At 38.6% G+C, this 15,378-nt stretch overlaps 1 protein-coding gene across 1 annotated transcript in view; it reads right to left on the reverse strand.

Moving 5' to 3' along the window:
* Nucleotides 1–15,378, reverse strand: part of col7a1l (collagen type VII alpha 1-like) — a 61,808-nt gene that overhangs the window by 37,935 nt on the left and 8,495 nt on the right. The window contains exons 3-13 of the mRNA XM_072453626.1: nucleotides 14,430–14,589; nucleotides 13,003–13,096; nucleotides 10,494–10,667; nucleotides 9,685–9,848; nucleotides 5,380–5,509; nucleotides 5,188–5,304; nucleotides 4,370–4,525; nucleotides 3,731–3,847; nucleotides 2,688–2,834; nucleotides 1,326–1,445; nucleotides 286–444 (exon numbers count right to left, since the gene is read on the reverse strand). Coding sequence (XP_072309727.1) covers nucleotides 286–444; nucleotides 1,326–1,445; nucleotides 2,688–2,834; nucleotides 3,731–3,847; nucleotides 4,370–4,525; nucleotides 5,188–5,304; nucleotides 5,380–5,509; nucleotides 9,685–9,848; nucleotides 10,494–10,667; nucleotides 13,003–13,096; nucleotides 14,430–14,589 — 1,538 coding nt within the window. The remainder of the gene's footprint in view (nucleotides 1–285; nucleotides 445–1,325; nucleotides 1,446–2,687; nucleotides 2,835–3,730; nucleotides 3,848–4,369; nucleotides 4,526–5,187; nucleotides 5,305–5,379; nucleotides 5,510–9,684; nucleotides 9,849–10,493; nucleotides 10,668–13,002; nucleotides 13,097–14,429; nucleotides 14,590–15,378) is intronic.

Genomic DNA, 15,378 nt, shown 5'->3' on the forward strand with positions numbered 1-15,378 from the left:
TTCACATTTGAGCTGTTTCGAACTCTTACAGGAGAACATTTCATTACTCACCATTGACACTCACACATTTTGTTCCACTCAGCGCTAAAATTCCAATTTCTGTGACGTCATCTGCATAACCTCTATAGCATTTCCATTCATGAAAAATTAAACAAGCCATGACACAAAAGTGAGGAGAACAAAGATCCACTTGTCTTGTTGCTGGTCTAAAACACGCTCATCATTTTGCCCCAGCGCGGGTGTAAATCATTCGTCCTCACTGACACGAGTCGCGCAGTTACTCACACGTCCTGAAGGTGGCGCTGATGCCGGGCCCCACCACAGAGCCGAAGAGCACGTACAGTGACAGGACGTACTCTGTGTCGTGGGCCACGCTCTTCAGCTGGTACTCGGTGGCGCTGCCGTTCAGAGCCAGCTGCCGAGGACGGTCGCGGCCCAGGAACTCTGGAGGGGCCACAAAACAGTCAGGCCAAGAACTATATATTAGTGGGAAAGGAACATCTCCATAAAATACCAAAGCAGGTTCCTAACAGTCCAAAAAAGACCAGTTTTCAGGTTTTCCAAATGATTACTTTGTTTAGTGAGATAGAACCTGTTTTATACCAGTGAAGTTACAGTTTGTGAAGAAAAGCTGAAAATTACAAAAAAGTATCAATCAGTTCTACAAAGGAAGTTTTGGCAACAATACACACAATTTCATCCAAACTAAAATGACAATTTACGCACAAGGAACACATACTATTTAGTTTAATTATAACAGTTTAAATTCCCAGGCGAGATTTTTTATTTATTTATGTTTAATCAGTGAGTTTTGTTAAGATTTGCATATTTTTTTCAAGGGAGTTCAGAGTACAAAACATGGTTAAATATTTGTTAAATAGTTACAATATTTTCTAAAATGTACGTGAAATATATTTCTCGGACCAGAAGTCAAGTAAACACAAGAGAAACATTTCCAATTCTAACACTTACAATGGTCTAAAAAGAACGATTATATTTTCTTCACTCCGGCAGGTTAAACAGTTAAGATTTAAATGGTGAAACACACCTGGCATAACAATACATGAGGTTTGTTGTTTAGTATATATGTAAATGCACAAACAGAATAAATCATCATTACTCGGAGAGCCATTTGTCTTCCCTGTTGCGCTTTGTGAAATTGGAATCACAAACCCCCAATCATAGTTTCTGCATTTACTGGTATTTTGCAAATTTAGTTAAACTCACAACAGACAACTTATTTAGCTTTTTTTTTCTGGAGTGCAGGTAAACGTAGGGACTGTTGTTACTTTAACACCAAGTACTTTTTAAGGATGTCTTTTTACCTGGTGTGGGTCCCCAGGCCAGTCTGTACCCAGTGGCCCCCGGGACACTGTTCCAGGAGACCACAGCTGAACTGGTGGTGACGGCGGACACTTTGAGGATCTGCACCGCACTGCTCTCCACTGACACACCACACATCAGAAGTTACATGGAACTCTCAAACAAACTGCAGTAAAAGCGACGGAATAATTAAAGGTGCACTGTGTAACATTTCTAGTGGAGGGTGCTCCGCCTGCTTCTCTCCATAAAGTTGTTATTGGAATGTTCCACAGTGTGGTGTTAAACATGTCTATTTCCATAACGGCGAGCGGGTGACTCGATGTATTTCAACAGATTTTTTAGCAATAAAAACACCCGTAAATAAGTGCATCATTTTAAAGGTGCTATACTAGACTTGACTGATCCACCCTCGCTGTGTGAAGGAAAGGTTCCGTAGGTCTTTCCTTCCTGCTGCTGTCAGACTTTATAACAAAAACTGTTAGTACTGAACACTCGCAATACTGACCTAACCTAATATTGATGTGCAATTCTGTCATATGTGCAATTGCTGTTGGAATTCATGTGCAATTACTGTGAAATTCATGTGCAATCTATGTGCTGTCGTGACACATATTCATGTGCAATTACTGTCGGGATCACATGCAATGGTATTTATTTATTTGTCTATGGGAGTTTTTATTTATTTATAGGAGATCTTCTACTGAAAGTGTTTTTCAGACTTCCTATAAGTGATCTGTTCTTCTGTATCTACCTCTGTATCTACCTGCGTTGCACCAATGAAATTTCCCCATGTGGGACAATAAAGGAATATCTTATCTTATCTTAGATTTTTACAGTCTTAAAAACGTGAAAAACAGAACAAGTTCATTTTAAACTTATTGCAGCAGTCCACATGTATCCTTATTATTCACTGCGATAAGTTTATAAGCGCTTTTCACAACTTTCAGAGACCAGAGCAGAGTTTTGTCATCGTGGTAAAGCATGGCCACAGCGCACTTCCTGCTTTGAGAAGAATAAAACACTCTATAACACTATAATTAGATGCAATTAGATCAATTAAAAAGTGGGTAAAGCTCATTTAATGTTCCAGTCAAAGCAACAATGTGGAGACAAGCCGGCAGACCCTCCTCTAGAGAATTACACAGTGCACCTTTAACATAAACAATATCATTATGAGTAGAGATAGTACCGTACCACATCTTTTTTTGTAAATATCCAGAAAGACTGAACATTCAAAAAAAAAAGGAAAATGTAGTGGTTTTCGATCAATCATAATCAATCATATTTATACCACTAGTTTACTGTACATCTACAACATCTGTATTTATTTATTTATTTGTCTGTGTGAAAATAAAGTGACTCACATGTTTTGGCTTTGCTGGTTGTGACGGGGCCCTCGATGTCTCCAAAGATGGGGTTGATGGTGATGGTGTACTCGCCCCCGGGACGTAAGCCCTGGATCATGTAGAAGTTAAAGTTGTCCCCAAGATTTACGTTCTCAATGTGGCCATCTGAAAAACAACATTTGAATTACTATGAAGCCAAGAACACCCAGCTTTGGTAATGCACGTCAAATAAAGAAGTGAAATCCTCTCTATTATGAAACGTATAACACGAGCAGAGTGCTACAGCGGCTGGCACTAAAGTGGAATCGTTTGCCATTTTGAAGACTTTCCAAAGATAGAGCATTTTGTTTGAAATTGTCAATTACAATGGCAAGAGTGCTAATTCCTCATCACTCTGCAACCTAAAACTACTTTCATTCTGAATGACCATAAACGAACATGTTTATTGTATGTTAAGCACAGAACAGGTGACTGTGTGCACGAGGGGTCGGACCTCGAACTCCCTCATCATCTTTTTGAACCCCGCTGTATTCTCTGGAACTCCCTCCCCCGACCTGCCCGTCACTCTCCCCCACTCACAACATTTAAATCCGGCCTGAAAACATACCTCTTCACCCAAGCCTATGACCTCCCCTACCCCGAGCCTCCTCTACCCCACTGTCTACACTTCTACCCCCGTTACATCCCCATCATTTTCTTTCTACTTCTTCTGTCTTGTGTATTTTATCTGTTCTTTTATCGGACTGTGTTTATTAATGTGTATTGTACGTGCTGTCCCCCTGTCTGTAAATACCCCCCCTTTTTTGTATAATGTCAAAGCGTCTTTGGGTCATTGAACAGCGCTATATAAATAAAAGGTATTATTATTATTATTAAATATAAGTAATAAATACTATATAAACTAAACTAAACACATTAATTTGATAAATCTGGTCAGGGTGCAGGACTTTTTGAACTATTGAAGATGACATGGTTAAAAACAAAACAAAAAACAGTACATTGTTCATGTTGTTCATTTTCAGAGGAGCTTTAGCGCCCTTAAAAGTATTTCCTGTCGTTACCTGGAGCTTCCCACGTGAGGCGGTATCCACTCGCTCCTCTGACCGATGTCCATTTGGCCTGGAGCGTGTCTGTGGTGGCATTTTGGACCAAAAACTGCTGAACTCGCACCAACTTTACTATCAACAAAACAGGGAAATCACAGTTGAACCAATTAATGTTTATTTAAAGAGCCATTTATCAAACTTACCAAAGTAAATTATTACAAAAATCAAAACCATAAAAATTAAATTAATAAACAAATACAATCTGGGGGAAAAAAGGTTAATCTGGTTTACCATTTTTAGATCCTCCACATTGAACATAACATTATAACACGTTTATATAATAATAACACCAACACAGGGCCATTATGAACATGAGACAACACTCCCATCTTGTGGCTGTATAGAAGTATTGCAATGGGGAATGTAAATGAGTTAAAAGATGCTGAGATTGGAGCTGCAAGGAAACAACAGGCCTAAAAGAGGGCCAAAGAGGAGATTTATGGATGTACTTAAAGAGGACATGAAGTCAGATGGTAAGAGAAGATGAGAGAGACAGAGTTAGATGCAGGCAGGTTGTTCTCTGTCGAGCTAAGAAAAATGCTTCTCCATCTATACAATATTTGTGTGTAGGTAAAATATACTAAACAAACTCACATGTCTTGCCCACCACAGACACCGGTTCACTGGGCCCCTCAGGAAACACAGCATAAATACTGACGATGTACTTTTTGTCCTCCTCCAAACTGTCGACCACGTGAGAGGTGGTCTCCCCAGGAAGAAGCTGCTCGAAGCTGAAGCCTGGTCGATTGGCTGAAAAGCATTTTTATGATACATGTTTATCATTCTGTTCTTTCAAAATGTGTCCCACTTATTAGGAAGTTTAATAAATGTTTTGGAAAAGAATAACCTGGCAGCCCTAAGGTCATCCTCAACAACATTTTACTTCTGTTAGTATAACATAAATAACTACAATTTTGTCTCAGTAAATGTGTGGTGGCTCAGTCAAATCTATATCAAATGCTTTTTAAAAATGTTTTATTGTCTTTATTGTCCAGAATGTCACTAGCCTGTGCTTCGTTTCAATACGCGCCTCTCTGTGAAACATTTTTGGACACTCCTGGTGCCCAAATCATATTAAACTAGGTTTTAACTGTGCATACGGCCTCACCCAGGTTAACTGTTCTGTGTGCCACCAGAAAACGTCACGTAAGGATAGCAAAAGAAATTTTAATTCTGTCAAAACGACAAACGTTTTAGGAGTGAAGACTTTTTGCCACTCATCCAAGTAGCTTCTTTAGTTCCTCTGACAGAGAACTAGTCATCGGTCTATCTGAAATTCTCAAATTTCTCTTGCTATAGAGTCTACCTAGAAAACTGAGGGATTAGACAAATATGATAACCAAAGTATGGTATGGTTGATGACACAGTTCTTTTGATGTGTTTTTTAACATAAGTGTGAATGTTGGGTTTACTTCTTGGGATGAAAAGCTTGAATCCATCTATTTTTGCTCGAGGCAGTGACCAACCCAGACGCAGAGAGAACAACCCCTCTTCAATCACACGGAAGTTTGACACTTGAGGTAACGAGGCTGAAAAACAAACAAAAAGAATCATCAGAAAGGCAATATTTAATAAGGTGTGGACTAAAGTGAAATATGTTGTACTTGTCTGAACTGGAATGGTCACTGCGTCTCCGATGAGGCTGGGGTAGATGGCATAAAGAGTGAGGGAGTAGTCTGTCTTAGGAGTCAGCTCCGCCACCAAAACTGTGCTCACGTCTGCCTTTAAATCAATCTGACCAACAGGAAAAAACAATACAAAATAATATGTCATCCAGAGACAACTGCAGAGTGAACAAATACTAATGATACATGAGGCTGAGGAGAAATATGGGTCCATAAATATGGTAGAAAAAGCTTCAGTTGTAGTCATCTGGACTCAGTTTGAAAAAATAGACGTTTCGACTCTCATCCAAGAGTCATTGTCAATAAAAGAATTTAGATCGAGAACTCCGATATTAATACTGTTCTGTGGTAAGACCCGCCCATTGGGAGGAGCCTTCCTGAAGTAGAAAGAGTTGTTTGTTTCAACAGAAACTCCCCCCTTGTATCTACCGAGCTAGCCTATTCAGAATTTTAATGGGCTATTAGAATCCTCTTTGTCTTTGTGAGACCCTGGCTCAACCACCCTGAGTACCTGATTAGCATCTAAATGTCCTGGTCCTGGTCCTCTACCTTTCCAGGGGTTCAGTATTCCATTATAGATGCCAGGAAGATTGAATCTGAGCCCTCCATTTCTGTTTAAAGAAGGTCTTTCTTTTTTAACAAAAATAGCATATAGAATAGAAAGAGGAGTCAAGGAAGCTATTTTTGTTAAAAAAGAAAGACCTTCTTTAAACAGAAATGGAGGGCTCAGATTCAATCTTCCTGGCATCTATAATGGAATACTGAACCCCTGGAAAGGTAGAGGACCAGGACCAGGACATTTAGATGCTAATCAGGTACTCAGGGTGGTTGAGCCAGGGTCTCACAAAGACAAAGAGGATTCTAATAGCCCATTAAGATTCTGAATAGGCTAGCTCGGTAGATACAAGGGGGGAGTTTCTGTTGAAACAAACAACTCTTTCTACTTCAGGAAGGCTCCTCCCAATGGGCGGGTCTTACCACAGAACAGTATTAATATCGGAGTTCTCGATCTAAATTCTTTTATTGACAAGAGTTGAGAGAGAGATTGATGAGAGTCGAAACGTCTATTTTTTCAAACTGAGTCCAGATGACTACAACTGAAGCTTTTTCTACTATGGAACACGCCTGGACGAATGAGGGATTACACCGACATACGTCCATAAATATGTGTTAGCTCCGCTGCGCTCACATAAACTACCGACATTCATGTATAAGTAAAGTATGTGTTCCAGCAGGGATTTGTGTTCAAGTCGCACAGTGGGTAATATATTATAAAATGCTGTTTGTCTGATACTTAAGAATACATATGTTACCATAAGTTGATCATGATTTATAATCATTTCTAAAAAGTGGAAGGCACAGTGTTTACAGATGACGTGCGCGTCCCTCCCGTTCTAGTTTTATCTGAATTTGGTCCAAAGTCAAACTTCTGACAGGTGTTTTAGTGTAGTTTACTGTAGAACAAGCTTCAGTTGTGGTCACTGCCTAAGAAGAACAAGATGTTTCATCTCTCATCCAAGAGTCTTTCTTAATCTGCAGATATAGCCTGAGAACTCGGGTAATTATCCTACTTTGAGTAAGCTGAGTTACGGAGGCCATTTTTGTAAAAAAAACAAAAAAACAAGAGAGAGCGAGAGCATCCCTCTTTAAACAGGAAGGCTTAAGGTTCAACTTACACGTAATATACAGTACAACAGAAAACCATGGGGCAACATAAACCTTGCTATTCTGATGCTAATCAGGTACTCATTGGTGATGAGGGAGTTGCAACCAGCTGAAAATAGGATTTCTCTGGCCCATGACAGGGCTATTAGGATAAACAACAAATATTGGTTTCTTGTGAAACTCACAGTGTAAACAAAAACAAAAAAGGACAGGGTTCTAAGACTAGATCTGCAAATTAATAGTTACTCAAGGATAAGAGACGAAAGGTCTTGTCTTTCTAAAACAGAGTCCAGATGACTCCCTCCTGCACAAATGAGGGATTAAACAGATTTAGTTAAGTTTAGTTTATTTGTTTATTGAGACAGGGACAGTGCACAGTATATTAACCTTAACAGGAGAATTGAATTGTACCATTGTAATCTCTGTTGTTTGTAATGTCTCAGATGTGTTCTCATATGTACATGTTGTTTATTAGGTTTATTGTTGTAATCTCGGTTGTTTGTAAAGTCTCAGATGTGTTCTCATATGTACATGTTGTTTATTAGGTTTATTGTTGTAAACTCTGTTGTCTGTAAAGTCTCAGATGTGTTCTCATATGTACATGTTGTTTATTAGGTTTATTGTTGTAATCTCGGTTGTTTGTAAAGTCTCAGATGTGTTCTCATATGTACATGTTGTTTATTAGGTTTATTGTTGTAAACTCTGTTGTCTGTAATGTCTCAGATGTGTTCTCATATGTACATGTTGTTTATCAGGTTTATTGTTGTAAACTCTGTTGTTTGTAATGTCTCAGATGTGTTCTCATATGTGCATGTTGTTTATTAGGTTTATTGTTGTAATCTCGGTTGTTTGTAATGTCTCAGATGTGTTCTCATATGTACATGTTGTTTATTAGGTTTATTGTTGTAAACTCTGTTGTTTGTAATGTCTCAGATGTGTTCTCATATGTGCATGTTGTTTATTAGGTTTATTGTTGTAAACTCTGTTGTTTGTAAAGTCTCAGATGTGTTCTCATATGTACATGTTGTTTATTAGGTTTATTGTTGTAAACTCTGTTGTTTGTAATGTCTCAGATGTGTTCTCATATGTACATGTTGTTTATTAGGTTTATTGTTGTAAACTCTGTTGTTTGTAATGTCTCAGATGTGTTCTCATATGTGCATGTTGTTTATTAGGTTTATTGTTGTAAACTCTGTTGTTTGTAAAGTCTCAGATGTGTTCTCATATGTACATGTTGTTTATTAGGTTTATTGTTGTAATCTCGGTTGTTTGTAAAGTCTCAGATGTGTTCTCATATGTACATGTTGTTTATTAGGTTTATTGTTGTAAACTCTGTTGTCTGTAATGTCTCAGATGTGTTCTCATATGTACATGTTGTTTATCAGGTTTATTGTTGTAAACTCTGTTGTTTGTAATGTCTCAGATGTGTTCTCATATGTGCATGTTGTTTATTAGGTTTATTGTTGTAAACTCTGTTGTTTGTAAAGTCTCAGATGTGTTCTCATATGTACATGTTGTCTATTAGTTTTACTGTTGAATGTTTTGTAATGTTATGTGTCTGTTACCTGCCTTAGGACAACAAATGAAATGTAGCTATTGTGCTGACATATTTATGTTGAAGCTGCTGCTGACACATTGACTATTATGCACTGTACTTATTCAAACAAATAAATAACAAAACAAACATTTACTTTACATATAAGTATATCGGGAAGGACCAAACGTTTCTGTTTGAGACACCAAAAATGTCCAAGATCCCCACAAATTTAAGCAGCAAAACATGAACATTTTAGAGTATTAATGTTTAGGATGTTTCGGAGTTGAATCTTCTTTTCAGCTGTCTGTGTGAACTACATGTGAGCTTAAGATAATTCCATTCAAATCTTCCGGAAGGTATCCCATTTTAGTCCTGATGTAGACCTGGTTTGGTGATGTTAGAGATTTAGTTTAGTCCAGGTTTAGTTTTGGTTTAGTCCCAGTTTTGCTGTGGTAAATGTGACTGTGTGAACGCTCCCTTTGACTCGCCACATTTATGTAAAATTACTTTATTTTACATTTATGAATTGAATGAATTATTAAATCAAAAGGTCATATATAACTTTTGTGGTGGCAGGTCCACCACCAGTTTGTCTCCGTGGAGATGCTGTTTCTTTGTATACCACTAAACTTATCTCCATGGACAAGCAAGTTACAGGTAAGATCTGTGGAGAGGCGAACATGCAAAGACAGACTAGGGAGGCCACCATATTGAATTTTAGTGTGACGATTATTGTGAGAAGAAACATCAAAATATAAATATTATTCATGATTACTGTCACAGAACAAACCAAATGTGAAATCCTTCATTTTCTTTCATTCTAACACATTTGTGTTCCAATAGTGTTTGACCATCTTATGAAATCAAACTTTCTGAATGCAAAAGTAAAGTTATTATAATATAAACAGGTACATCAAACGCACTATGCATTTCAGTGTACTTTTTTTTAGAGAATAGACTCTAAAAATAGTCACGATTATTTAGTTTTGAGTTCTTAGGGTTATATTGTGACCTTAATAATCACGATTATCCCTTAACCGAATAATCTTGACAATCCTGAAACAGCCTCATACTGTCCTCACCTGTCTCTGCTGTGAGTGAAGGGCCTGTCCCCTGGAGCTGAGCGCAGTGACCAGGAGCCTGTAGCCCGTCACGTCCCCCGTGGCAGGGGTCCAACTCAGTCTGAAGGAGTTATGGTTCACATCCCTGAGGTACAAATCCCTCGGACCCACCACTGGCTGCTCCACTGAAACATACAGTCACAATGCAGTTTAGTACTTTTATAACCACGTTCTAGATCCTCAATGTCAATATGTTAAACAGTAGAGCTCGGGATTGTGTCACATGCAATTACACTACTGTTAAGAGAGTTTAAGATGATAAATTAACTAAATATAGAGGTCATTCAAAAGTATTCTGACATTAGAATGTGATAAATGTATAGGGACTCAGAGTTGTCCCACAGATCATTTTTACTTTTGTTTTGGGTAATAATTCTAATACTAAATGTTAAATCTCCAAAATATCATTGAGTGAACTAGTTGTCCAAAGTCAAATAGAATTAATAATTTTAATAACCTTAGAAACAAGCTATTATATTCCAAAATAATATTTAGCTGTTTCAGAAAACTCATAATTCAAATTAAATCATGACAAAAACAATGCTATGAGTCAGGTTCTCTTTGGAGATTCCTTCAGTAGCCATGTTCAAGTTTTCTTTTTGTCATTGTACAATCAGACCATCTTTTTTTTTGTATTATAGTCAGCTCTTTTTCAACAGGCACACTCTCCTCTTATATTTGAAATAAATCATAAAACTGTTCCCTGCAAAGTGCTCAAACACCAACACCATTACTTCAGAGCTCTACTGTGACTGGTAGTCCTGCTGTACCGGGCGGAGCGGCTTTCACAGGCCGCGGTGGCTCAGATGCTGTGATGCAAACTCTTCGGGACAGTCTGGGGAGGACCATTTCAAGAAGTGAGAAATCGGCCCCAGAAAACAAGTGCTCCTCCAGAGGCTCGGACACAACACGCCTCAGCTCGGATTCTTGAGCTCCTCTCACACCTGAGAAACAGGAAAGCGAAAGAGAAAATGTCTTAAGAAGGCTGCATTTGGCTATAGTTTAGGCCTGGATTCATGCCTGATTTAGAGTTTATGTTTCAAGTAGCCTAAATGTATAGTATATTGTGCGCAGCGTTCTGGTTTTTTTTATGCTGCTGCCTCTTGACCAGGTCGACCAACCTGGATAAGTAAATGTCAAATAAAACGATACAAAATGAAGAGAAATTCACAACAACCACTTGGGGAAGATATATGATGGTTAATCACAGGATTATAATACACATATAAATCTCAATCCCCACCAGTCAAGTTGCAGTTTGTGAAGAAAAGCAGCACTAGACATATGACAGAGGCAGACGGATTCCATTTTTATTTGTCACATAATAACTAAATTAGGACAGTTTTTGCCCTTGTTTACCAAATGGTTGCAAGGTAACAGTTATGCAATTACCTCATATAGCACATCTGCTGCCCATATCCAACCAGGAAGTACAATAATAAAGAGGGGACAAACTAGCAAAGATGAATAGGTCTATGTTAGAGGAGCTCAGCCTCCCTCTGCAGTGAGGAATGTGTAGGCAGGGTCAGAGGTACAGACGGGGGACACAGAATAGGCCCATGAAAAATGGCTTTGATTAACGCACTGTCGGCTAATGAGCGGTAATTACCGCTCATTATGAGCGGTTATTACCGCTACGCTCCCGACTGAGAGTAGCTAATGTTTGTTTGTGTGTGAAGGTGAGACTGGCCGACTCAAGCGTACGCACCAAAATGGTTTAGCAGAGGAGCCTTTTGATCAGACACAGTTTCAGTTACTTTTGAATATTTGTACTTCCAAGAGTTGTTTTATTCCTGTCACACAAACTAAATGACCAAGAATAATCAGTTTTCTTTCTCCACCCAATATATTCCATGTGTATGTGGACCTGACCCCACGGCCTGCAGGCATGGATACTCTCTTTAGAACACACCACTTGTGGTGTCCACGGAATGATTGGTTGCGTGACAAGCCAAAAATTGATTTTAATCTTTAACAAGCTATTGTATATTTGATAGAGGATGATCAAAAATGATTAAATAGGCTACACTTTCTGCTAGGGTTGATCCATTCAGCCTTTTTAGTTACCGAAAATTATTATAATAAATGATTTATCCCTTAACCAACAACAGAACAGCTTTGTAGGTATTAAATTGGCACATTCCCTTTGTTGCCCCAGACCAGTTCACCTTGGAGCTCTCGGAACAGTTATTTATAACGTGTGTCTCTGTGTTCAGGGACTGGCTCTGGCTCCAGAGGCAAAGGTCTTCCACGTGAGCAGCTGACGTCAAACATAGCCTCAAACATAACACATGATAAATGAAATCTGAATCATACCTAAATTATACCTTTTAGCCATAATGCCAATCTCAGGATTTCACAAAATGATGTTTAGTAATTCCAATTTTGTCACTGTGAGACGTGGTTAAAGCAAGAGTAAACAGGAAAGTACTTCCTTTTTCTGCATGTATTTACACTTCTCTGCACTCTCTTTGTGTAATGCATTGTCTGATGAATGATTTGTCTGATGTTAGATGCACTGGATAATATAATATTATATAGAATATATAATATTCTGTTGCTCTTGATGCAAGTGCCGTGAATAAACAGGAGAAAGTTGATGGTAAATGTGCAATAGCTTTGTTTTAATAAGCATGAGACTTGCCATCACTGGAAATACACCGGTTTATTACAAGATCAAGTCAGAGGTTTCTGTTTATAGCTTTGTTGTCTTGTTCTTGCCTGAACCTGCTTTTTTTCTTATTCAATCCTCTTGTGTGTAGGTCCTTCTTAGTGAAAGCAAATCCGGATCACGACCATTATGGGAGGTAGTAGTAGTAGTACTATTGCCTCACAAGGGCTGCTTCAGACATCGGCTCAGCACAGTACATTTTACAAACGCTTTTAGATCGTACTGTGAAAACAAGACTGAAAGTCTTGACTATAAGTTTTAGCTATAGTACCTTCTCCTACCTCTGTTTTAAACCTTTACAGTGCATGAGACACACTCAGTATCTGTACATATTAAAACACATCAAAATTCTATTGACATGTTTAATAAAAATCACAAAATGTACATTTCATACGTATTCATGATTTTTTTTTACAGCTACAAAGCCCTCACATGTTCAATCTGCAAACAAGACACTCCTGTATAAATCCCCACAGTGAATCCTATTAATTTAAATGTACAGGATGTGAATTTAAACTGCAAACATTGGCGATAAGGCGTAAGAGCGGGATGAAATCAGACAGAGCTGCAGAGGGACTTCTGCAGAATTCACAATGTTTTACACTCACCGACGGCAAACAGAGAAATGCCACCGTCAGCAACTTCCCGGGCCGCCAACTCGACCTGGTCATCCGAACGCCCATTTGTGATCAATACAGCGATCTGGAAAAGAAAGGAGGGTCGGTGAAACTTAAAAACATATTCCTTTGGGAGAAAGTATTGTGGCTTTTTTAACATTATTAAAGCTAAGATAAGCTGTAAATACACCGGATTTAAAAGCAGGTACAACAGTGTAAACAGTATAAAGCACACACAGAATAAGACATGACAACATAGTAAAACAGATACAGCAGATATAAAATGAAAATATCTCTCTCTCTCTCTCTCTCTCTCTCTCTCTCAAGGTCTGACCATTAGAGAGAATTGACCATCTTTGACCATCTTTGAGAATTGATAAGCCTTAGGCTGTTTCTTAAATGAAATAAAGGTGGTGCTATCCCTGAGTGTTCCAGCGTGTGCAGCCCTTCACAGAGAGCCCGTTCTGGGGAAAGGTGCACTTCCTAAACTGTACTTCACAGCGGTTCTTTTTTGATGAATTGATCCAGTTTGAATCTTAGGAGGTTTCCACTGGTGACATCAGAGCAATATGTGGAAAAGATCAATGGAAAAATCCAATAAACTGCTGGGTCACCACTATTACACTTTAGTGTCAGAATATGTTTTAATAAACAGTAATTTTAGTATTCAGCATCTGAAAATCTTTATTAAATCTATTAGAGATTTTCAGATGCTAAATACTACAGTCTGACACTACAGTATAAAGGTACATCGCCTTTAGCTTTGATTACAGCACATATTCACTGTGGTAGTTTCATCATTAAGCTTCTGCAATATTAAAAGATGAATTTCCATCCAGTCATTATTTTTCACCAGTCGATCTTGTCTTGATGATGGAGAGAGTGACCACTGCACAAATCCTTCTCCAGCTCGTCCCAAACACTCTCACTGGGGTTCAGATCTGTGGATGATTAGATTCTGCTTCTCCTTAGATGTTTTCTCTGCTCGATGCCAATGATTTGACCCTTCTCAAACACACTGACATCTTTTCCATGACAACAGGATTTGTCTTACCACATGGTTGTATCAGAAATGAGAAGCCACTCACTGCACCAGTTTAAATTCTGCGTTGCAGCTGAAAGATCATCACCCATGCAACAATTATCCAGTAGGAGGCTCGTTTTGGACAAGCAGTGTATATTTTATAGTATAGCAGTAGTGACCCAGCAGTTTATCGGGTCGCTCCATAGCTCTTTTATGTATCTCTAGGGACGAGTTCAATTTTGGCGTTCTTTCCCAAGCTCTACACCTCTATACCAGATCACTGTGGCATGAAGTAGGGAGGAAAGAGCGAAGGACATTCATCAAATTGCAGGAGCCAGAATCAAACTCAGCGGCAGACATATCCACTCAGCACGAATACTTCTCTGAACATTACCTTGGGGGCGTGGTCTCGACTGATGGCTGCACTGAACACATTCTCCAACAGGTATCTCAAAGCCACGCCCATCTTCCTGGTGCCTCCTTCATACGTGAGGTCTCTGACAGCTTTGAGGGTCTGCTCTTGTGTGCTGTAGTCTGTCAAAGCTATCTCCATCCTGGAACCACAAGCACATGTTCATTTGATTCATTTGACTGAAAAAGATGCAAATATAACAAATATACATGACATAACATGGTGGGTTATTATGTTCATATTAGGATTGGTGGAATAGTACATGTGGTAGATATTTAGTTTTACATCAGTCAAGTGACAGTTTGTGAAGTAACTTTGAGAAAAAACAAAAAAAACTGAATTATAATTATTTATGTTAACTATGTTTTTGTGACAGGTCAAACCTACTTCTTTTCATTTTTCAGATGTACGTGTCCCAAATATGTCCAATTCTGACCATTTGTGAATTTCTCTTGTTCTTTTGGAGATTTGAAAATATGTGAATATCGAGTATATCTTCTATAATTATAACAAATAAAATTACCTCAAAGAGAGGCAATATATTCTTCCAAACATAGAATCTATAGCAGGGGTCATCAACCTGGTGCCCGCGTGCCCTCGGGCGCCCTTTGAGCCTCTGTCAGGCGCCCGTGGGGTGTGGGCCTGTTCTAAATATAGAACACTTAATCAAAAGCTTTGTGTTTCACCCAAACCTATTTATTTGAGAACTGGGCATCTATAGACTGCGATAGATGAGATGACCAGCTCCATGTTTTTTCAAAATACACCCAGTAATCACGTATTTACAACTCCCCAAAAGTGACACATCTTTAGGTAAAGCACGTGGACAGTGCTGGATCTGCATCACATTTCAATGAAGACTATTTTCTTATATTTGCATTGCACCTTTTGCATGTATTTCGACAATTACATTAGTTTACTTTGTTCTTAT

The sequence above is a fragment of the Eucyclogobius newberryi genome, unplaced genomic scaffold (genome assembly GCF_026437365.1).
Source record: "Eucyclogobius newberryi isolate DKJ021-1_F unplaced genomic scaffold, fEucNew1.0.hap1 SCAF_2, whole genome shotgun sequence".
Lineage (NCBI taxonomy): Eukaryota > Metazoa > Chordata > Actinopteri > Gobiiformes > Gobiidae > Eucyclogobius > Eucyclogobius newberryi.